General features: G+C 48.7%; 3 protein-coding genes across 5 annotated transcripts in view; 2 read left to right on the top strand and 1 right to left on the bottom strand.

Moving 5' to 3' along the window:
• Positions 1 to 4,653, top strand: part of LOC101761293 (DNA mismatch repair protein MSH1, mitochondrial) — a 21,537-nt gene extending 16,884 nt beyond the window's left edge. The window contains exons 17-22 of the mRNA XM_004976107.3: positions 612 to 868; positions 1,234 to 1,377; positions 1,954 to 2,005; positions 2,771 to 3,070; positions 3,354 to 4,058; positions 4,154 to 4,653. Coding sequence (XP_004976164.1) covers positions 612 to 868; positions 1,234 to 1,377; positions 1,954 to 2,005; positions 2,771 to 3,070; positions 3,354 to 4,058; positions 4,154 to 4,381 — 1,686 coding nt within the window. The 3' untranslated portion in view covers positions 4,382 to 4,653. The remainder of the gene's footprint in view (positions 1 to 611; positions 869 to 1,233; positions 1,378 to 1,953; positions 2,006 to 2,770; positions 3,071 to 3,353; positions 4,059 to 4,153) is intronic.
• Positions 4,654 to 9,084: 4,431 nt separating this feature from the next.
• On the top strand, positions 9,085 to 14,951 carry LOC101760628. Of its 3 annotated transcripts, none has more exons than XM_004976105.4 (6): positions 9,085 to 9,352; positions 11,207 to 11,335; positions 11,703 to 11,779; positions 11,916 to 13,676; positions 13,842 to 14,031; positions 14,116 to 14,951. In XM_004976105.4, exons 2-6 carry the CDS (start codon positions 11,227 to 11,229, stop codon positions 14,817 to 14,819), a joined length of 2,841 nt encoding a protein of 946 aa, XP_004976162.1. In that variant the 5' UTR covers positions 9,085 to 9,352; positions 11,207 to 11,226; the 3' UTR covers positions 14,820 to 14,951. The 3 variants fall into 3 exon arrangements, with proteins under 3 accessions (XP_004976162.1, XP_004976163.1, XP_022683987.1); XM_004976106.4 differs by lacking the exon at positions 9,085 to 9,352 and adding an exon at positions 9,740 to 10,143 and having other exon boundaries at positions 14,116 to 14,819; XM_022828252.1 differs by lacking the exon at positions 9,085 to 9,352 and adding an exon at positions 10,865 to 11,127 and having other exon boundaries at positions 14,116 to 14,819.
• A 7,082-nt stretch (positions 14,952 to 22,033) lies between these two features.
• Positions 22,034 to 23,549, bottom strand: LOC101760219 (sialyltransferase-like protein 3). The gene has a single exon (XM_004976104.4). It carries the CDS (start codon positions 23,469 to 23,471, stop codon positions 22,323 to 22,325), a length of 1,149 nt encoding a protein of 382 aa, XP_004976161.1. The 5' UTR covers positions 23,472 to 23,549; the 3' UTR covers positions 22,034 to 22,322.
• Positions 23,550 to 23,555: the final 6 nt, after the last annotated feature.

Genomic DNA, 23,555 nt, shown 5'->3' with positions numbered 1-23,555 from the left:
CCGCCCCGTCGGCGGCGGCGGCGGCAGGAGCCGCCCCGACGGCCAGAGCCGTGGCCGCAGGGGGCCGGTCGGCGGCCGCCACCTGCGCCCACGAGGGAAGAAGAGAGGGGAAAGAGGAGAGGGGAGGGGGGAAGGAGTCGCCGGCCATGGCGCCGGCCGGCGGCGGCGGCGGCGGCGGCGGCGGCGGCCGGCTAGGTCACAGGAAAGCCAAAACCCTAACTGATACCATATTGAGAGATAATAGATGCTTTATGGGCTAACCCTAGAGGGTAGCAATATAGATGTCTTACATGGGCCTATTGGGCCCTAATACACACAGTACACCAACAAAAATTTTACTGCTCTTTTTTTTTCTTGCATAGAATCAAATACTCCCTCCGTCCATAAATATATGGCGTTTAGGACAAGCTAGTTAGTTCAAATATATTTATGGATGGGGGTAGTATTTCCAATAGCCTGTAATGGCATCTATATTGAAGTTATTGAATAGTTTATGACCACATCCATGGCCTCCAGTCTGGGATATGATGCTGCAACATTAGCAGGAGACCATGCATTTTCTTGGATCCATCAATTGCTTGGGGGTATACTAATGCATATTGTGGTTTCAGGTCATTGAAGACTTTATGCCAATTATTTCAAGAGTGAAATCTGTAATGTCCACAAATGGAGGTCCTAAAGGAGAAATATGTTATGCAAAAGATCATGAAGCTGTTTGGTTTAAAGGAAAGCGATTCACACCAAATGTATGGGCTAACACCCCTGGTGAGCAACAAATAAAACAACTGAAACCTGCAATTGATTCAAAAGGCAGAAAGGTTGGGGAGGAATGGTTTACAACGGCCAAAGTTGAGAATGCTTTAAACAGGTACTAGCCCGCAGTACTATAACCTTACTTAACAAATGCTTCAGAGGTTGGAGAAAAATGATGCTTTTCAGAGATCTGGCACCAACACAATTGCTTGGTTAAACACTGTATAGTTGGGTAATCATCAGAAAGTTGCTGCATCAGTACAATATATCATAGGAAAATGCCATTCGATGTTACTAAAATATATACAGTTTTGATGTTGAAAATGTTGCGTTCGTTAGTTGTTTTATGTCTAAAATATATACATGGTAGAAGCATCCTACAATAAGCTTGCGTTCATACACTTTAGGAGAACAATTGCGATGGAAAAGTTTTTTCGACGATAACTTTTGCTAAAATTATGCTGATGTTTGTGTGTTCAGGTACCATGAAGCTTGTGATAATGCTAAAAATAAAGTTCTTGAACTGTTGAGAGGGCTTTCAAGTGAATTGCAGGACAAGATTAACATACTTGTCTTTTGCTCAACGGTGCTCATCATAGCAAAAGCACTGTTTGGTCATGTTAGGTGATTACTCATCATGTTCTTTCTTTTTCCATCAGTCTATAACATTTCACTGGATAAAGCCTACATTCTTGCTATTCTGCTAGTTGCAAATTATCCCAGGTTTAAAATTTCAGCACCCAAGTAGCTCAACCAACCAAGCTTTGGAATGGTTACTGGTAGGAAATGGCTAATTGCAAAATGAATCGGCTAAAGGAAAAATTGTGCTTGATATATATTATATCTGACCTGAATTAAACAATTTTATCATGATTAAAATGACGGGTTGTTTGCATAAAGATCTGGTCGTTATCAATAGTAAACTGGTGGCTAGTCAGTCACCAAAATTAGCTCATGAATCTTGTTAAATTTCCAATTTCTTGTCATGCCGCAATATGAAATGTGGATATTTGGCGTATCACTCTGTTATTTAGCTGAGATATTTGCCAAGCTTCAGAGCCTACTGGCAACATTTTGCATTGTGTTTGGTGTTTGGCAAGGCCTGTCATCAGTTCTATCTGCTGTTATATTATTGTCTGGCAATCCATCTATGCTCAGTCAACTTATTCATGCTTTTTTTTTAAAAAAAATATTGAGCAGTGAGGCCAGAAGAAGAGGTTGGATGCTTCCTACTATATCTCACTTATCAAAGGTACTACTTTTTGAACCATATTTCTGTATTTTGAGTCTCACCTCCTCCCTCTGTCCTTCTATCCATACATCCATCCATGCAAATAGTCAATGAGTGTTTGTGTCTGTTGTATCCTAGTTCAAAATTTACTTCATGGCATTCAGGAATTATCTGGATTTAAGTAGTCATGTGTCAATTTCATTCATGCATATGCTAGTCCAGTTACAACAAAATTCAACATTATATGATGATGTTATATTTGTTCTAACCATATACATATATGAAATTACGGTTCTTTAATAGACACCAGCTGCTTCTAGTGGAAAACTTTGTAATTTATGTCTCATAACTTCATCAGGATGCTGGTATTGTCAAGTTTGACAACCTTACTCTGTTTTCTTATGTCAAGATAGTTCAAATGCATAGTCCACTAATCCTACCTAAATGAGAACTCTATATTTGTTAATAACTCATCTCCGCTGGATCTTTTTGTTTTGAAATGATCACTGTTGGATTGCTTCTGCACTAGTGTAACTAGGTTTTCTAATCGATCACAAGTTAGTCTAGTGGCTAGCAAGTTTCCTGCAGTGTGTTGGCCTGGCAGTATTGTTGATCGATGATGATACTTGAGTTTGGTTAAAGATGTGTTAATTTTGTTGGACCAGCCATGTTTATAAGATGGCAGTGGCAGCCATGAGCTGTGCTCTTTATACTTGTACATTTGCCGGATGACATGTTCCTTTCTTACACATTTTCTGTTTTCATACCTCGATTATACTTGTGTAGGACTGTGTTATGGAGGAAAGTTCAAGTAAAATGGAGTTAGCAGGGCTCTTCCCTTACTGGCTTGATGTTAATCAAGGGAATGCAATACTGAATGATGTTCACATGCGCTCTTTATTTGTTCTGACTGGTCCAAATGGTGGTGGTAAATCTAGTATACTGCGATCAGTCTGTGCAGCTGCATTGCTTGGAATATGTGGCCTGATGGTGCCTTCAGCTTCAGCTGTAATCCCACATTTTGATTCCATTATGCTGCATATGAAAGCGTATGATAGCCCAGCTGATGGGAAAAGTTCATTCCAGGTTTGTAACTTCACCTTTTTCTTCAGTCCAATTTGTTGTCATTGATGGGTTACATTCTCAGATGAATGCGGGTCACATTGCAACGTCTTGGTTATTTTCATGAATGGAATTTACCTGCTAAAGTCCATTATAGTGTTGTAAACTAATTAGGTTGGTTATTTTGACGTTTTATAGTCATCCAAGCTTCTTACCTTTTGCCACCTATTTGTTTCCTGATTCTAGAAAATTGTATTTGATTTTTTTGCTCCTATGATATCGAGTTTTGACTTCCTGTCCTTGGCAGATTGAAATGTCGGAGATACGCGCTTTAGTCAGCCGAGCCACTGATAGGAGTCTTATTCTGATTGATGAAATATGTAGGGGCACAGAAACTGCAAAAGGAACCTGTATAGCTGGTAGCATCATTGAGAGACTCGATACTGTTAACTGTCTAGGGATCATATCAACTCACCTACATGGCATTTTTGACCTGCCTCTCTCACTCAGCAATACTGAATTCAAAGCTATGGGAACTGAAGTGATTGATGGGTGCATTAATCCAACTTGGAGATTAATGGATGGTATCTGTAGAGAAAGCCTTGCTTTTCAAACGGCGAGGGGAGAAGGCATGCCTGACTTGATAATTAAAAGGGCTGAGGAGCTATATTTGACTATGAGTGCAAATAACAGGCAGACATCAATGGCCAGCAATGAACCTTCTAATGTCCGTACCGGTGTAAATGGCTTAATTGAGAAACCTGATTCTCTGAGAAACAGACTAGAAACTCTGCCTGGTACCTTTGAGCCACTGCGGAGGGAAGTCGAGAGCACTGTTACTGTGATATGCAAGAAGAAATTGTTGGATCTCTACAACAAAAGTAGCATCCCAGAATTGGTTGATGTGTTCTGTGTTGCTGTTGGCGCCAGAGAGCAACCACCACCTTCAACTGTTGGCAGGTCTTGCATCTATGTGATTATCAGAAGTGACAACAAGCTTTATGTTGGACAGGTAAATTATTGATCATATTTTCATGCATTTTCCAGTATCCAATGTTACTCTTTGGGGGGCATAAAATGTTGACATAGACCCCTTTCTACCTGCAGACAGATGATCTTGTGGGGCGTCTTCGTGCTCACAGATCGAAGGAAGGTATGCAGGATGCCACGATACTGTACATCGTGGTTCCTGGCAAGAGCGTTGCCTGCCAGCTGGAGACTCTTCTCATAAACCAGCTTCCTTTGAAGGGCTTCAAGCTCATCAACAAGGCAGATGGAAAGCACCGGAACTTTGGTATATCTCGTATCTCCGGAGAGGCAATTGCAACCCACTAAAATTCATCAGCTGAAGCTCTATTTAGCTAGTTGACGTGAGCGGGAGCTTCATTTGCCATAGTCATCCCTTTTGGCTGCTCAGTAGGAGGCCGGAGCTAACTGACACCATATGCCGCCCCGATTTTGTTGAATTGGTAGTGGTAGCTAGCCTTGTGCATAGTAGGGGCATCTTTTCCTTTGTGCAAGGATGTACAACGCAAATGAATGAATGATTACCATGCTACTTTCGTTGCGCGACAGATCTAGTTAGTGCAGTCGATTGATTTGTTCAATCAGTGATTGTGCTCCTAGTGACGTGATAGCGTGATCACTTCGAGCAGCAGCTGGGCGCTCCTTTCTAGGGCACCAGGTCAAAATGAAACATGGGCCATGTTTAGTTTCCACCAAAATCCCAACTTTGACACTATGCAAAAAGAAGATTCCCCATCACATCAAACTTGCGATACATGCATGGAGTACTAAATGTAGATGAAATCAAAAACTAATTGCACAGTTTTGTTGTACTTTGCGAGACGAATCTTTTGAGCCTAATTAGTCAATTTTTGGACAATAATTCACAAATACAAACGAAATGCTACAGTTGCGCATTTATGACAAACTCCCAACTTTGGCACTCCCAAATTGGGAACTAAACAAGGCCATGGGTGTGGATTAGATCCCAGGGGGCATGCTTTCGGATCCCTCTCAGCAAGGCCCCCCAGTATTCTATGATAAAGCTGCATTTTGTAGCTTGAAAGTACCGGCGATCAAACATGTCCCGAGCTCATGATTCCCATCATTAGATTCCATGGAGGCAGGCCTATCAATCATAAATCCCTGTGGCGTGGCATGAGCGAGAGATGCCCCAACTCTTCCCCGGCTGGATCCTGCCTGCCCTTACTACGCCCAGCGTTATGTGAAAGAAGGGTGAAGGGCGATCCTATCAGTTGCCGTTTCATGTAACAATCGCAGCACTGCCCATTTGGAATCTTGGAAGCTTGTAACGGGATCGCCATTTTGTGGACGAACTACTGGTACTACCCAGTTGGGTACGTGATGGTATATCTCTTGGCCTGTGCGCGCGAGCCCCCGACAAGGTCGGCTTCGGGAGGTCGGCATCCGATGCGGCTGACACCAACAAGCGACCTGCTCGCGTCGTCAGAACATGCACGCACGGGCGTGGGCGCGGGAGCGAGCGCGCCACGCCGCCACCGCGCTTGGTCTGCGGTTGGGCACGACGGCGACGGCCCGGAGGCCCGTACGCGCGCTACTAGTCCTGGTAACCGTGCGCCGCGGCATCATTGCGTCCCGCTGGTTACCCCTTCTCCCCATCATTGGGCTCGTCGCGCTGTGCGTGTCCTGCTGCCTGGGTCGCCCTCCCAGCGAGTGCAACGCTTCAACCAACTCGCAATCGCTTCTCGGCTATATTTGGAGCGCCAACAGCTTGGCTGGACCAGGAGTTTCAGCAGGGTCTGGGACTCTACCGTTGCTTGCATTGGCAGATGGAATCACGGGAAGGCTAGCTTAGCTATAACGACGACGGCGTTCTGATGGATCCCCGATGCATGCGTGCCTCTGCGAAACGGTTTTTTCCGAATGTGTGCGCCGTGGGCGCGTGGTCCATGCCGCCCGCCTTCGACACGACACCGGCACGAACGCTCTTGATTCCGCATTCCAATAGTTGACGCTTTGGACACGTCCCAGTCCCAGGCCACCAGGCGCTCCCCCAGCTGGCTGCTCAGAGGTCAGAACACACAGAACTACGAAGTAGAACGACGACACAGCCGCGGTTCAGGGCCATGTCGTCTGTCAGTCAGTGTGTGACGGACTGACGGTAGCTCGACGCTGCTACGTGCGTAAATGCTTTTTTTTAAGAGCACAAGTCGTCATCGTCACATGTGGCTGGGTGCTGCTGGGCTGCTGGCTTCACCAGGATTCAGAGTTCAGACCTGCTGCAATTCCTTTTTTCGCTAGGTTGGACTGGGACAAAGCAACGAAACAAGGGGAAAAGTCCAAGTACTTTGACAATGCTGGCCGTTTTGCCTCGGAAGGCCGGGCACGCACGGACCGTAGGCTACCTTACCTCTAGGCCGGAATATCGGTCTCCCCTCCTGGGAGTAGGTCAAACAGCTGGAGGAGGGAAAGAAAAAAGTGTTCAAACCTGTGCCACACTGTAGCAAGGGCAGGGGCAGGGGATCGGAGCGCGACACACCATCGCGTCACGCGGGAAAGCGCCTGGCGCCGCCTGCAGGCTGCAGCCGTTAGCCGCCTCCCGGGCCAGGCCGAGAGCTGCTGCAGCGGAGGCATGTGACCGCCAGGAATCTACACTGCGCGCACCGCTGCCCGCTGCAGCGGCTGGCGCAGCGCGTCCTCTTGTCGTCTCGCCGCCTCGGCGTCCCGGCCGCCTGGTAGCGGCGGGGCCGGGAGCCCGGGACGCGTAGGGAAGCCGGGGCGCCTCCCCGTCAGGCTCGCCCCGGGCCGCTCGACGCCCCGCGATGCAATGCAACGCGCCAAGCGTGCCGCGCTGTAGGTCCGATCGCACCCCTCCCCCACGCGCGCAGGCGCAGCTCAGGCGCAGGTCCCTCCCTCCTCGATCCGATCCGCCCCCGCGCGCGGCCGCGGCTGTGGCCGTGCGGGTAAACCGGCTACGCCACCGTGTCTCGGCCTCTGGGGAGCCTGGCCGGCCCGTGTCTCCTGACCTGATCGGCCGACCACGACCACGCGGTCGCCTCCCGCGTCAAGGCAAGCATGCATCTCCGGCATAGGAAGCAGGGCACGTCACGAGGGAATGAAGCGCGTCGAGGCTAAAGAAAAAAGCCCCGGGGGAACGGCAGTGTCCCGTCTCCCGTGTGACCAACTGACTATGGACACCGAGACCCCGACTCCCCGAGCGACACGGCGTATCTAGCGGCTGATCCGGCCGTCGTCGTCCCGATTGATTGGCGGCGATCGGGATCACTCGCTGCCTCTGCTTCGCATTAGTTGCAGGGCCCCCGGCCAGGATCACCCGACCGAGCAGGCTGGAGACCGAGACCCAGATAACTGTCGCGCTCGGCTGGTTGCCTGGTTGGCTAGCGATTGGCCGTCGATGCTCCACGATCAGCAGGAGTCCCTCCAGGCCTCGAGGGAGCAGAGAGGGCCGGGAAAAGGGTTCCGTTCCAGGCTGCTGTGCTTTGGCTTAGCTGCGATATGGATGGGGGCGAGCACAACGCAACGCAACAAAAAGCCAGCGCGCGCGTCCTTCCACCAAACATAATGGATCGTATCGCTTGATTGGATGGGTCATTCCATTTGCCCCGGAACATGCTGCTTCGTCCGCGTAACCGAAGATGGCGTTCCAGTGATGGCGACACAATCTTTATTTTATTTTATTTTTAGCTTCAACGCATGTGCAGATTTGAAAAAAAAAAGTTCAACTATAGTACGTTCACTTGAGAAGGTGGACAGTGGACAGTGGAGTGTACACCCTCTAGCAGCCTGGGCCTGGGGAAGGACTCGTCTGCAAGTCCGTCAAGTTTTGCACAAAGTAACCAATCCAATATTTTTTTACTAATACGAATATACTTTTTCCATTCCAATCACACAGATTGTACGAGTGGTAGTTCTCGAACTTTACGGAAACAGACACTAATTTAACACGCCGATTGAGTACAAACCTTAGGATGCAAGAGATATCAAAGGGGCAATGTTTTTTTTTATTTGTGTCGGCAATCATTCTTAAAGGGAATATAGAACTACTAATATGGGTAGGCAAGAAGTCCAATAATATCGTCTTTTGTCTTTTTATCCCCACTTCTTCCTTTAAAAATTTATAAAACCATGTGACTAGGATATCGTACTCTTATACTAGCTAGATTCTTATGCTTAAACAAAGAAAATCTTTGTTCCTATATGTTATGCGTTAACTGATAGTCTGATACACGGCCCTAATCATGCAACATTATGTGACTAATTGACTACAATTCTCCTCATGAACATTCCAATCCATGATTTATTTTAAGCCAACAAGTTCGTATATTCATTTGCGTGATTTTGCAACTTGTTAGACTAAAATGATATAACCACATAAGTTGTTGTATGGTAAGTGTTATTTACTCTTTATTTAATCAAGCCGTTTGTACTAAAGTACAAAACGACAACAAATTGTGGAACTTGTGGGAGTATATCATAGGGGGGATTAGCAAATGAAATAATGAGAATGAGCAGTGAGATTTCTCTTTTTTTTCCCAACTTTTTATTAGTTCAATGCCATGAAAAAAAATTGCATAAGATTTAAGGTAACATTCAACATCAAGATAACATGCCAGACCCAAAAACTTAATAATTAGCAAAGGCTGGATTTCGGAACGGTGGATTTTATTATTAGAACCATGTAGGAATTTCACAACGATATGTCTACAATGCTACTTTTTGTAGCCAATGGTTCACATAATCTTTTTTGCCCCCAACAAAGAAAAAAGAAGAGGTACAAATAAATACAATCTCTATCACACGATACGTTTGCGAGTACATTGCGAAGTCACCGAATAAACAACCCCCATACGACACGATTAGCAACATGTCACGCCTGATCGTGCAGTGCCCCGCAATTCATGCCCCCCCTTTTCTTCCTTGCGGTTCAGTTCAGTCGCCCGTGCACTCTTCATCCATGCCGCCGCCCGTCATCATCACGACTTTTCGGGTGTGGTTTTTCCCGCACGCACGCACGCGACGCACGTACGCGGCCCACGAGGTTGCGAGGGGGAGGAGTGGAGGGAGTGGTGGGCACCCGAAGCAAAGCAAGGCAGAAGAGAGGACGGGAGAACGAAACGCAAAGCGAGCCGGGGAAGAAACAACAAGGAACAGTTCACAAGAGCTGGGCTGAGGCCTGGAGATCGATCGACACCCATTCACCAACCTCCCACCGCGTCGCTTAGCGCAGCGCGGCGCGGCGCGCACAGCTCTGCTCCGTCCCCTGCGCCGGCGAATGCTGCCGCCTCCTCCCCGCCGCAGGTGAGCGCCTCCGAATTCCGCCCGTTTATTCCCTCTACCACCACTCCGCTCTTCTCTCTCTGTATCCCGGGAATACGGGCGCTACTGGTGGCTGGAGAAGTCCCTCGTTTTTTTTCCTCTTGTTGAGGATTTTGTGCTATTTTTGTTAGATCTTTTTCTTCCTTATCCGGTTTCAGTCCCAGTTCGCCCTTCAAAATTTGTTCTTCCGAGTGTGAGATGTCGCGGCCTCGCCGGCCGCATTCCGTCGGGGGCAGGTAATCCTGTCTCGTTGATGCGGCCGCGGTTTAAAGCTGCATTTGGGGGGTTCAGACTGCGAATTAGGGGGGGCAATCTCTGCGCAAAAGGAGAATCTGAGGATCTGAGCCGAGGTTATGGTTCGCCAGGCCCGAATTCCCATCGCTGCCGGCGTAAAAGCGCCACCTTTGCCAGCTCCTCCCGTCCCTTTCCGCTCCCGCGCCCGAGAATTTATTGCTCGAACGCGCGTCCCGTCCGCCAGTCCTGCAACTCGCGATGCCCCCTCTGACGAGCAGCCCGGCAGGGACGCAGCCTTTGCAGTTTAAATGCTCGAGCTAGTTTACCTGCAAGATTCCCTCTCCCCGTCTGGCCGTCTGGGCGTCTCTGCAGTTCTGCATCGCCCGGCTCTGAACTCCCGCCTCCGTAGCCCGTGCGGTTGCTCGTGGTCGTGCCTCTCGATTGCCGGATAGAATTGGGATGTTTTAGCTGCGTTTTCTGCTTGGAAAGCTTCGAGTTCTTGGTGTTTCTATCCTTCCCTGCAAGAGCTGCAGGCTTCGGTAAGTGGTCTCCTTTCGCTTTTGCTTTCGGCTTCAGAATTCGTTTGGACTTGAGCATTCGTCTCTTTGTTTTTCATTTTTGTTAGTTTTCTATACCTTGTTGTTGTACATCTTCTCCGCTTTTATCATCGTCCCTTTTTTCCTCTTTCCACCGATTAAATTTGCTGCGAAGAAACTGGGTCTTAAAAAATGTGCGACTGAAAGATTCCTTTGCAGCACCATATGTACCATCTCGTTATTCTCACTGTCGACACTGCATAGTTCTGTAGTTGTCGATACCTGTTTCTCATTTTCGTTCCCTTTTTTTTCCTTAATTTTTCTTCTAGGTATATGCATCTGATTAAGTTAACAGCTCGAGCTTGGTATCCATATTCCATAGAGCACAAAGCTGAGCGCCTTTTACCTTCTCTCACCTCTGAGCAGTGAGGTTTAGTTTACCTGTTTATCTGTCCCAAAAGTGCAGCCTTTAAAAAGCTTTCCGCGCTGAAAGATTCCTTTTGATCGTAATCATAGATCTGTACTAATTTGTTCAGCTCTGTGCATTTGCTTTATGTTACCTCCTGATCTTTGCTACATTCCACTTTTCCATCTTGCCTGGTGTTGCTATGTCCCCATCGTTTCATTTCGTTGGGCGTGCCGGCTAACTTTCTTTTGGTTTTTAAACAACAACAGGGCCATGAACTGTGCTCCTCATGCACAATATGGCCTACTAATGCCTGCAAAAGCACAGCCCTAGGCATGTGTGTGTTGAATTTTTTCTGAAAGGACAGCATCTTGCTACAGCAATATACTCTGACCTCGTGCCCAAGTTCAAATTTAAGGCTTGAAAACTTTCAAAAACCCGAGACTTTAGTTGCTGAGACCAAGGAGCACCCTCAAGGCTCTTCAAACTTTGGCTACCTATATATCCACACGCCAGTGGATGGTACCAGCTAACTGTTATGCTCCTGTGTTTTATTTAGACTTAGGCTTTATGGGGCTCAGGTACAAGCCTGGTTGGTAACATTTCATTTTCTTCATGTCCTCACACTTATGTCTTCTTTGCCATAACAAATATTTTCAGGACTCTGTATCAATGTTGCCATGCTCAGAGGCAACGTTTATGATCAGAAGAAGGCAATGATCAACTTGTTCGACCGTGGCCTTGGGATGTCTAACTCGAACATGCTCACAGATCGACCTCGTAGAGATGGTACATAAATTTCTCCCTCTTAGTGTTTTTGTTGCAAGGATGTTGACTGCAAGGCTCCAATAGACTTGATTTTGCTTATCTTCTCCACTTGTGGTAAATAGTAAGATGCAAGCTTTTGCAATTGACTAGTGATAAATGTTTATGATGTCCTCCTTCGTGTGGGGTTGGATTGCACTTGTGTCGTGTGGACAATGATTCCTTTTCACGATGTTTGCCATTTTTCCTCTAGACGATGACTTCCTTTACTTGTCTTTTCCTCTTTTCTTTTGCCCTTAGATTGATAGTACTCAGAGGTTCTCTTCCTTCGAATTTTGCAAGGACTGTTTTCAAAATTGAAATTGCTCTACCTTTTGCTTTGATATTTCAGGTTCTCCAGCTTGTAGAAGCAGGCAAGATGTCAAGAGAACAATTGATCCTGCAAAAGTTTATGCAGAGGACAAACTAGTAAGTATCATGTCATGTATTTACTGGCTTGAACTACCATTTTCCTAGGCGATTTTCTACTCAATATGCAGTAAGAGCCTACTGAATTTCATTGAAGCAATACATTATTTGTGTTTTGATAAGAATATTGCTGCAGGGAGCTAGTAACTGGAGCTCAACAAGCAATAAATCAAATGCGTCTCCTTTAAATGTTGTATTGGCAAAGGAAATGTCCAAGGAATTGGAGTCGAAGAAGAAGCCACCAAGTGTCGTTGCCAGATTAATGGGACTTGAAGATGATCTACCTGGTCAAGGGGCAACGTTACAGTCTGCTAAAAGAAATTTGAAGAAAAGCCACTTAAACAGCAATTCAGCAGAAAGAAACAGTCTCCATCAACATCAAGAGCAGTACAGTTCCACTATGACAACACGGGACATACACATAGGACACAAAGAAACTGTTCAGTTTAAGGATGTCTATGAAGTCAGCGAAGAACCAATAAGAACATACCATCTTCAGGACCAAACTTTTCCTAGCGGGGCGTCTTCCAGGAGCAAGAGGGACATAAGGATGGAAATTGTTCGTCAGAAGTTCATGGAAGCAAAGCGCCTTGCTACAAATGAGAAACTACTCCATTCAAAGGAGTTTCAAGATGCTCTTGAGGTTCTCAGTTCAAATAGAGATTTGTTTCTTAAGTTTCTTGAGGAACCAAACTCTACTTTCTCAAAGCAGCTGGCTGGACTTCACAAAAGCCCATCGCCACCTCATACAAAGCGTATTACTGTGTTGAAACCAAATAAATCTGTTGATAATGAAGGCAGAAGGGAAATTAGAACACACAGAATAAATGAAGAACACGAACACGTGATGCCGAGGACTCACCGGAGATCTCATTCAGCAGAAGTTACCTTCTCCCAGCCAACTAGGATAGTGGTGCTGAAGCCTAGTCCTGGCAAGCCTAGTAGAACAATGGCCAGGCTAACACCCCGAGCAGCCCCAGGTCAGCTGACCGAGCAGATAGATTTCTATGGAGGTTTAGAAGATGACAATTACCTGCCAGATGGTCTACATCGGCGGGATGAGTCATTATTATCTTCTGTATACTCAAATGGGTATGGTGGAGATGAAAGCTCTTTCAGCAGATCAGAAGTTGACTACATCGATGAAGATGGTAACCTAAGTGACTCCGAGATAGTCAGTCCAGTATCGCGGTCGCGGCATTCATGGGATCATATCAAAAGATACAACAGTCCTTATTCAGGCTCATCTTTCAGCAGAGCATCACGATCACCTGAGTCATCTGTTATCAGGGAAGCCAAAAAACGGCTTTCGGAAAGATGGGCATCGGTAGCATATAATGAGATCAACCAAGAACAAATGCGATTACCAAGAAGCTCAACCACTTTGGGCGAGATGCTCTCCCTTCGAGGAGCAAAGAAAGAAGTTGGTGGGGTGGGTTCTGTTTCAAGTAGTCAGCCATGTGATGCAGAAAATGAGCTGACCCTGCAAGCTACGTGTATATCTACTTTTATAGAGAATGAAGGAGATGGGCAGAGCTCCCCCAAGAATTTAGCAAGATCAAAATCTGTTCCAGTGTCATCGTCAAAGTTTGATAACATAGCACCAAATGCCCCATCATCCAATTCTGAAGGCTGTAAAACACTAAACGTGGTTACAAGGTCAGATAAAGTAAAGTCATCATTCAAAGGGAGAGTTTCGAGTTTTTTCTTCCCAAAAAGTAAAAGGCAGTTAAAAGAGAAAATCACCCTATCTGCTAGCTCTGATGAGAAGGTTGAAGTCACTTGTTTTGGCAGCATGAAACCAGAGGCTGCTCAAAATATTGGCGCTGATGAAAATATGTCATTTCGCGAGGACAAAGATGATAGTTCGACTACTCAAACAATCTGTTCTTCGAAAGTATGCACTTATCTCAAATTATTACCCTATGTCCTTACTGCACTTATCTCAAATAATTTTCTGTGACTACCAGTTTAGGGCCTCTTAATTTCTTTTCTTGATGAGTTTACTTTTTGTTCTCCACTTTCATTATCCTCAACAAACTGATGATGAGACATACTGCAGGATATTGTTTCCATTGAAGCACCTATTTGTTCCGTCTGTCCAAGTGGACATTTTGATGGATTGAGATCAGGTGGAGGTCTGAATGGTACCCGTGATGAGCCGAGTCCTACTTCAGTTCTTGATGCATCATTTGAAGATAGCAACATTAATGAATCTGAATCATTGAGAAGCATTACTTGTGGCAATGAGAGTAAGTCTTACTTCCTCTTTGACTTGTGAGTTTGCTATTGGTTCCTTGTTTGTATACTAAATGCCTCTTCTATCTTATCTTTAGGAATTGGCTTACGATCTGATGCAATTGAATCTGTCACACGCTCATTATCATGGGAGGATATGAGCTCTCCTTCACCTTTACTTGGTATGACAAAGTTGACCCATCTCTCTAGTGGGGACAATGATGAACTAGAATGTGTTGCCTTTGTACAAAGGATTGTATCATCTTCTGGGTTAGGCGATCTGCAGTTGGGTACGGTTTTCACTGGCTGGCACTTGCCTGATTGCCCTCTGGACCCTGCATTGTGCGACAAGTTATTGGACCGGAAAGAGGAGGCTGCCAAGTCGAGGGAGCGAAGGTCGAACCAAAAGCTTCTTTTTGATTATGTAAATATGACCTTAGTTGAGATTGGCCAGGACACCTTACTACGCGCCTATCCCTGGAGTCAAGCGCGTTCAATGGCTTGGAAAGAGTCCCTATCTCTAGATTTGGTGGAAGAAATACCACATCTTATGACGGATTGGCTATATGGATCAGGGAAGTTTGCAGTGAACGAGAACGACGACGCTGGGACAATACTGGAAAGAATTATGCAACAGGAGGTGGAAGGAAGAGGCTGGGTGAAGTCCATGAGATGGGAATTGGATGGGATCACAGAGCTGATTGCAGGGGAGGTGTTGGAGGAACTAGTAGAAGAAACCGTGGATGATCTCGCAATTTGTTCTCCACACCAAGAGATGCCAATGGCAACACTGCAGCTGTAGGAAACAATTGCTTTGTGTATGAGAACTGCTCTTAAAATTATTGTGCTAAAAGAACTCGAGCATCCTCGTATCTTGTATGTATGTTCACATAGTTGCTTCTGCATATGCCTAACAGTGCTACATCTTCCTAAACGTGCTGTTCTGTGGGGAACCTGCCGAACAACCACACCCAAAAAAAGACAAAAACAAACACCCATTGACTGTATTAGTGCCTGACAAACCTTTGGGCTTTGGTAGCATAGTTGATGCTTAAGTGATGGAGCCAGCAATTTTCTATTCTTTTTGGGAAAGGTAACAAGTTCCAAGTCCCATCACCCATGTGGCTTTGACTTTAAGGTACTACAGGAGAACACTACACATAGTATAATACATGCTGCTGTCAGTTAGCACCATCTTGTTGTCCTGAGCTGTCAATCTGAACAGAATTAAGAAAATAATTTCCTAGTCAACCATTCTAGTACGGCTTATCTGAGACAGTACATTAAATTTGGAAGGTGAACTAAGAATAATGTAGAGCACTTGTCTGGTTTGTACATTCTTTCAGTTCTTGAGAATTTTTCTATGCAAGGTTACATCACAGGTGTAGCAGCTTAGTTTAAACCTGGGAGCATTGTTTATTTCCATGGTGTCCTGTTTATGCTACAATCCAAGAACCATATGCAGCTATAGTCTGCGTTCAGTTGTCATTCTGAGATCAGCTGACATTGTTTAGGTCCCCAGGCCCATGAATTTGGCGAGAATCCAAGCGGACGGATGCTGCCAAAGGAGAAAGGCCTGTTTCCGGAGCCTGTTAACCTGGCAAAGACTCTACATGCACCTGAGATGCGTATCATGCTGAAATGATAGCATCGTATCTTGTTCTCTTCTCATTGTTTGTTTCCTGCCGTGTTTGTCGTCACATCTGCGGATCGGTAATAATAGTCTCGAAAGTCAGATCTCATCGGGACGTACAACAAAAGTTAGAACTTTCATTGCTGCATGTTGATGGGCTGCTGCTTTGCAACTGGGATGCACGAACTTCGTGCGTTGCAGTGCCCTGAAAGAGAAGAATAGTCTTCATGGTGAACATGGTTCTGTTTTGAAGGCTTCAAGCTGATTGTTGAATATCTTTTTGGGGCAATTACTTATATCAGCCTAAAGAGGGATCATCGACGAACTGAACTGAACGCCTCTGGCGTTGGCTCCTCTCCTCTCCTATTGATGTCTCCCCCAAATTCTAATTCTCTGATCCCGATCCTCTGCTTCTTCCCTGTCTGGTTACTATTCTCAGTCTACACTACTATTTCTCTCGATCTGTATCTCAATTACTTGTGTATCCATCGAGATTTAGCCCATATATCTACTGTTACATAGTTTTTGATTGGTGAGAATCAAGGAGGTTCGTCTAATAAGTGAAAACAATATTGCTGAGTTTAGTTGTCTCGATCTGTTTGATTGATTGATTTAGCCCATCTGTCTGGTGGTAGGCCACGCGCGAGCGGGGCTCCTATATGGATATGGCTACCGGAAGCTAGTTAAGCCTCACAATTATAAAAGTTCATTAGGCCCAATTAAAAAATTAGATCAACATTTTAACAAAACCAATGCAACATTTCAACGTTTAAAAATATCAGATTCAACATTTTTCAAAAAGTAAATCAACATTTATAGCAAATATTGCATTCAACATTTTTCACCGTCTAGTTCAACATCTTCACAAACTAGACTCACATGTTCTCATACAAGAATCAACATTTCGAATTGTTTTTTTAACCTTCTTCCTCCTCGTGGTGGCCGGCAGCGCATGGGGGACGCGCGAGCACGCGGGGAGGCGGCGGCGGGCTAGCACGCGGATTGGCGGCGCGTGGTGCCGCGTGCGGGAGGCGAGGCGCCCGGTGGCCGGCTCGCCCGCAGCTACGGCGCAGCGAGGCAAGCGGCGCCGATGCCGGCCGCGAGCGCAGGCGCGCGCGGGAGCAGGGTGCGGCGGCGTGGTCAGCGGCGGCCGGCAAGCGCGGGGGAGGTGCATGAGGAGGGCGGGCGCGGCGTGGCCGGCGGCGGCGGTGGCCGGAGGACCTAGTGGCTGTGCTAGGGTTTGATGCATCCAACGGGAGAGATTGATTGCACGAATGTCAAACAGTGGAAGTTGGGTAGAAAAAAAAAAAAGCTTCCGGAAGGTTTCCCGCGCGCGAGCGACCCCTGTGTACAAGCATTTGTGGGCTGGCAGATTTCGGCCCACGGTCCACGGAGGCCTTGCTCAGCCGAGTGGATGTTTTATCTACCGACCTCCTCCGACTCCAGTAACCCAACTCCGATCCGGACTTCGATCCCGACTCCTCCCCTCCTCTCCTCTACTTAAGCCAGTGCTCAAGCAGCGGAAGGCAAAGATCGATCGAGGAGAGGATTTTGGAGACATCAAGGGCACATTTTTTTTACTGACAATGGAAGATAGGAGATGGGGAAACAATGGATGCACGGAGGACAAAGCCACTCACCCCTCCCTGCATCCGCCTCCTCACGGCTACCCTCCCAACGAGGCTTCCCCAACTAGCTGGATCCTGCTCGACCTGCGCGCCTACATCGCAGACCGCGAGAACGCCACCTCCGCGTGGAGCAAGACGAGCGACGGCAAGGCGATCCGGGTCACCTCCTGCACCGCGCCGCCGCCGCTCGTATCGTACATCTGCGTCCGGTGCCCCGACGACGAGATATTCGCAGAGCCCACCGTGGAGGCCTCGGGGGGCGACCTTGTCCTCCTCTGCGTCTCACTCCGCGGTAGCCCCCACCACGGCGTCGACTACTTCGTCTACAAGGCCACCGGTGGCAAGGGGCCATCGCTGCGGCTGCTCCAGGACCCCAATCCCTGCTTGTCTGATCGTTACAACATCGCACTCCTCACCCACCGCGACGTCGGCAAGCGTGGTAATCTCGGCTCGCACGCAGAGGGTGACGACCACTACTACATTGCCGCACTCAATCGCGACAAAGGCAGCAGGCTCCAGGACTTCAGGCTCTGGATCTTCAAGTCCCAGGATGAAATGTGGACTAGCAGGCCCTTTTCTCTTGAAAGTATCTACTGCCACATCACGTGCAAGGTGATCGCGCTCGGAAAAGGCGGTCTGCTGGGCTTTGTTGACGCCTGGCGGGGCATTGTCGTCTGTGATGTGCTTGGCCGCAGACCTGCGCGCTTCCTGCCGATGCCTCTTGAGCTAATCCGGCTCGACAAGTTTCGCGATGAGCCTTTGCTTTCTCGGGACATTGCATTTGTCAGAGGGCCGCCTTAGTGTCGTTGAACTGCGTGGTATTATCATACAAGGGATCGATTCTAATTACTGGAGCTGGAAAGTTTCCCCATGGAGCATGAAGGTGACTAATCATTGGGAGGAGGATTGGGAGACAAACTACATGATCCAGCGTCATGAAATCTTAGTTGACAATAACACTGTCAATGCGCATGAAAATGAAGGCACGCATCAGCAAACCTTGAGAAAGCTCTATATGGCTCATCCCATACTGAGCTTGAGCGATAACCATGTTGTTTATAAGGAGATTTAGTGACTGTCAGTCCACCTAGAGGGTACCCAGGTGGTTGATTTGTAGGTAGAGAGGATCGCAAGATTATGAACTTGATGGTAACGCAAGGCATAAAACATAGAGATTTATACAGATTCGGGCCGCCAGTGTAGCGTAATACCCTACGTCCTGTTTTGGGGATTGTATTGCACCCTGTGCTCGGGTGTTGGTTGTTATGTTGAGGGATTTGATCGGTTCCCCTCCTAGGGGTACCTCTCCCCTTATATACTCCGAGGGGTAGGGTTACATGACAGGACCCCTAATCGGTGAGATCTAGTCGGATTACAACATGTGGGGAGCCCTAGCCGGACTCTATCTTCTGCCTTCTTCATCAAGTCGGGCCGGGCCATTAGTGGTTGGCTGGACCCTCCATGAGGGTACCCGGGTATCTACAACCGTCAAGGCCCCAAGCGGTGTGGAGCTGAACGGCAGCCCGACACGAATACCGAGTTGGATAAGCTTCCCCCGAGTGCTTTCATCATCTGGATGCTGAGAAGCTGTGCAGTGCTCAAAGAAAAAAAATCCTTGATCATGTAGTCTTTGTCTTGTGAAACGCCATGGATGCACGTCAAAGTGATATCCTACTCCCAGCCTCTGAGCCCTCGAGCGCGAGGACTAGCGGAGCCACGGAGGCACGCCGACCTGAAGTAAGCGCCCAGCCCCCGAGCACGAGGACTGGCGAAGTCACGGAGGCACGCTGAGTCGCCTCCCACACCTAGCCTCCAAGCCTGGGAGGTCGGCCTGGTGGCAGGAGGCACGTCGAGTCGTCTATGGCATCCAGCCCCCGAGCACGAGGACTGGCGAAGTCACGGAGGCACGCTGAGTCGCCTCCCACACCTAGCCTCCAAGCCTGGGAAGTCGGCCTGGTGGCAGGAGGCACGTCGAGTCGTCTATGGCATCCAGCCCCCGAGCCTGGGAGTCGGCCGAGTCATAGAAGTACACCGAGAGGTTGGCCGAGCAGCAGGAGGCTCGCCGAGTTGTCTGTGGTGCCCAGCCCCCGAGCCTGGGAGCCGACCGAGTCAGGAAGCGCACCAAGTTGCCTCCCGCCCTTAGCCAGAGAGGTCGGCCGGGCAACGGGAGGCACGTCGAGTAGTTTCGGAGTTGTAAAAGGATAATACAAAGATTATGTAGCATAATATAGAGCATTTAATAATTGAATAACTCGGAGTTTTATTCAACGTAGAAGTAAATTCTTGCGCATCCTGCTCTTGTAGGCCACGTAATTTCCCCGAGTAGTTAGCCTATTACGTTTAAACACATAGCCTTGCTTAGCTAGCATTCTGCTGAGAGCGAAACTCGAGCTTGTAGATGGGGCATCACAAGATGAGTCGAGGTTTCACGGATTATAGCATGTGCTACTCGAGTACTTTAGCAACCGTTAAGAGAGACGGACAAGCCACAAAGCAGTCGGAGCTGTGCGGGAAAGTGAGAGCATGCGCTGGGCACTTGTGGAGGGCAGCCCCTGACTGCCCGTTTAGTGGGCGGACCAAACTGTATAAGCAGTCAGGGCGCGACCAAGGTGGTCGGCGAAAGTCATGGAGACATAGAGAAGGCGAGGCATAAAGGTATATGAAGATGTACGGAAGCTATAAAATATTTAATTGAAAATAAGACTTAGCTTGATTCGTAGCGAGTTGGAGAGTCAGCGTCGTACCCGAGAGGGCAGCCATTGATGAACAGTTGTTGATGAAGCTAGTGTCGACTCGAAGTGGTGATCGGCGTTTCTGGCTGCAAGAGCAGCGGTGCGTGGCGCTGTAGTTGTGGCATGAACAGATTGGAAAAAGATCAAAATACGTGATTAGCTTGATCACTCGTAGTTGGCGGCATGTGCCCTCGTCCGCCGTAGAACGCAGATGATGATCCCGCGATTAGATCGGAGGGCGTGGGTGCGTGGGCTTCATGTTATCGAGAAAGATGACGCTGGGGTGAGATGCCATCGAGCTCGCTGGGGAGGATCTCACGATCACCATATCTGGCATGCTAACCGTCAGATTTAGTGACCGGCAGTCCTTCAAGGGGTTACCCAGGTGGTAGATTTATAGGCGGGGAGATCGTAAGACCAAGAACTCGAATGGTAACACAGAGATGCAAGGTTTAGACAGGTTCTGACCTCCAAAGAGTAATACTCTACGTCCTATGTTCTGGTGGATTGTATTGCTGATCGCATATGCGAGGAGTTAAGGTGAGGTGGGATGATTCAAGTTACCCTCGGGGGTATCCCTGGCCGCCTTATATAGGCTGACGACCTAGGGTACAAGTCGGATAGGATCTAATCCTAGTTGGATGTTACATAGAAAGCAATCTAAATCGGTTTACAACAAGTATCCCGTGATATCCGAGCAGAATTTGTTCACCTGGCCTCTGGACTTGTACTCCACGTATCTTCATACCTTACCCCGCACACCATGGTCGGACGAGGCCCACTTGTCAGGCTGGCTAGTATGCTGATCGTTGGGGACCGGTGGATGCCCTTATCCCTCACTACTCTCTCCATCCTATAATACAAGGCATCAATTGTTCAAAATTTATCCTCAAATATAAGGCATCGTAGGCATATTTGGATGATTTCTATTTAATTCTTTTTATAATTAACAAGATAAGGGTGGCTGATTGGTGGATTATTTCTAAAAATAAGTTCCTTGTTACCTACAATTACTATTAACTCAGGGTATATGCATCTTTTGCTACTCCTGCTAATATGTTCTAAAAACTCTAGGGTGCCTTATATTTCAGGACAGGGAGTACTTTGTAGTTCACTTTGCAATAGGTGGGGTTATGTAGACTTTTTCCATGGCCTGGCAGCACTCGGGTCTCGGAGTTGGGTGCATAGAAGGAAAAGCCAAACCGGAGATCGAACCGGTCAGGCTACTGATTCATTGGTTCATTGGTTCACCAGTCCAACCAGTGGTTCACTGGTCGAACTAGTTGGTTCATAATTTATAAATATAATACTTATTTCTCATGATTTATTTAAGTAATATGCATATTTTATTACAAAACATATCACACATGACATAATAGATGGGATTATGAAATAACATAATAGTCTATTATCCAAAGTTCCAAAATCAATGTCCAAACCTAAACTTGTCTTCACTGATTCATAAAAAACCGTTCACCGGTTCGATCAAAAACCGCCGGTTCGACCAGTTCATACTGGTCCAATTGCACCGATCTTTTGATTAATCCGAACCGATCTGGTCACTTGTTGACGGTTTTTCTGGTTCAATCGGTGAACTGGTTCGTTTTTTTCTATAGTTTGGTGCGTACAATTCGGGTATTTTTTGGTCGAATAGCCTATAAGCCACTTCAAATTTAACATTGTCCCCAAAAATCATTTTGATGCAAATAACTACCCACATACTTCATTTTGTTACAAATAGCTACCCAGTATACACAAACTTAACCAAGTATGTTACAAATAAGCTTTTTTTTTCAGCCGCCGTCCAAACTCCCAGCGCCTTGCACTCTTCACTCGAGCTGCGGCGTTCAATTTGGTCCGAGCGCGGCAGCGGCCTCCAGCATGGGACAGCTACCTCCAATTTGTCAAACCGTCGAGCCATTTGAGCAGGACACGTGCAGACTCTGTGGTGTCTCGTCAACCACTTGATTGCATTCACGACCGGTTCACTTTCCAGTGACGACATTCAGCAAGATGGCCAAAGTTAGCGACTTGAGTACCAAATTTCCATGTACATGTAATTCCTTCATCAGTGACGAAACACAAATTTCGCGACTTGAGTACCAAATTTCCATGTACATGTAATTCCTTCATCAGTGACGAAACACAAATTTGAGTTCCATCTCATACTTTGGTGTAACCTTTTGGCTGGATAGCAAATTCTTCGAAAATCAATGACGCTGATGCACGAACCCTACGAATGTACGTACGTCGTCCGCACGCGCCAGGACAAGCTGATGACTGGCGTGCCCGTGCACGCGCGCCGCGCGTGGTCACCGGTAGACCACCACCGGCGGCAGCGTGAAGCCGGAGTCCCGCAGGAATGGTATCGCCTGCGGCCGCGCCTCGAGGTCCCGGTAGAACTCGTACTCGGCCTCGTAGTCGTGCAGGTCCAGCTCCCCCCGCTGCATCGTGTGGTAGTGGTGCCGCGCGCCGGGGTCCTTGCCGAACCCGAACACCGACACCCGCCCGCACACCCCCGCCGCGGCCACCACCGCCTGCATCCCCGACGAGTAGTGGAACATCCCCTCCTCGTGCCGCGTCCCCCACTCCGCCGCCGGCCGCCCCGTCTCCCGCACGAACCGCCGCAGCGAGTAGTACTTGACGATCCGGCTGCACAGCGCGTCCAGCCGCGGGTCCGTCACTAGCACCGGCGCCGCCGCGCCCGCGCCGGCGCTGCTGCACGCCGCGTGCTCCACGAAATGCTCTGCGCTGCACATGTACGTGAGGATGGGCACACCGTCACCGTAGGCGCGGCAGTACCGGCAGCCGCCGCCTCCGCGCTCCGCGCACCGGCTCAGCACGTTGCTGTTGAGGAACGCGAGCCCCGTCCTGGCGCCCACGTGGCGCGCGAGCCGGCCGCCCCCGGCCTCCCCCGCGGGCGCGTTGTTGAGCCGGATCACCAGGTCGTGGCCGTCGATGAGCGCGCCGTGCTCCTTCGCCAGCAGGACTCCGCTGTTGCCCACCACGGCGCACGACGCGTACGGCCGCCGCCGCCGCCCCTCGCCGTCCCGCCGCGCCCCGCCGGCGGCGTACCGGTCGATGGGCCGCTTGATGAGGTCCACGAGCTCCGCCATCACGCCGGGGTCGAACCGCCGCTGCTGGCCGATCCAGTCGCGTAGGCCCCGCACCGCGGCGTCCCGGAGCTGCGGTGGCGCCCTCGTCAGGTTCCCCTCGAGCAGCGCCTCGGCGGCGCGCAGCACCGCCGACGCGGCTGGATCCACGGCCGCGAGCTCCGCGAGCGTGGCGTCGACGTAGCCGTAGCCGTAGCCTTCCGCGTCCCCGGCCGGCGCGTCGGCGCCGCCGCGGCTAGGAGCAGCCTGCTGGGCGTGGCGCAGGCAGCACCACCGGAACGTTAGGAGCAGGGACACGGCGACAAGCAGCGGGAGCGTGGCCGACGGGTGGCTCCACTGCCTCTTCATCCCGGAATCTTCCAGAGCCGCCGAAAGCAGCCGGCGCGCTAAGCTTCGTTCCGCACGCCTGCGCGCGCGCTGCCCTGATGTAAT

Source organism: Setaria italica, chromosome VII (genome assembly GCF_000263155.2).
Source record: "Setaria italica strain Yugu1 chromosome VII, Setaria_italica_v2.0, whole genome shotgun sequence".
Taxonomy (NCBI): Eukaryota; Viridiplantae; Streptophyta; class Magnoliopsida; order Poales; family Poaceae; genus Setaria; species Setaria italica.
This window is presented reverse-complemented; position numbering and strand designations above follow the sequence as displayed.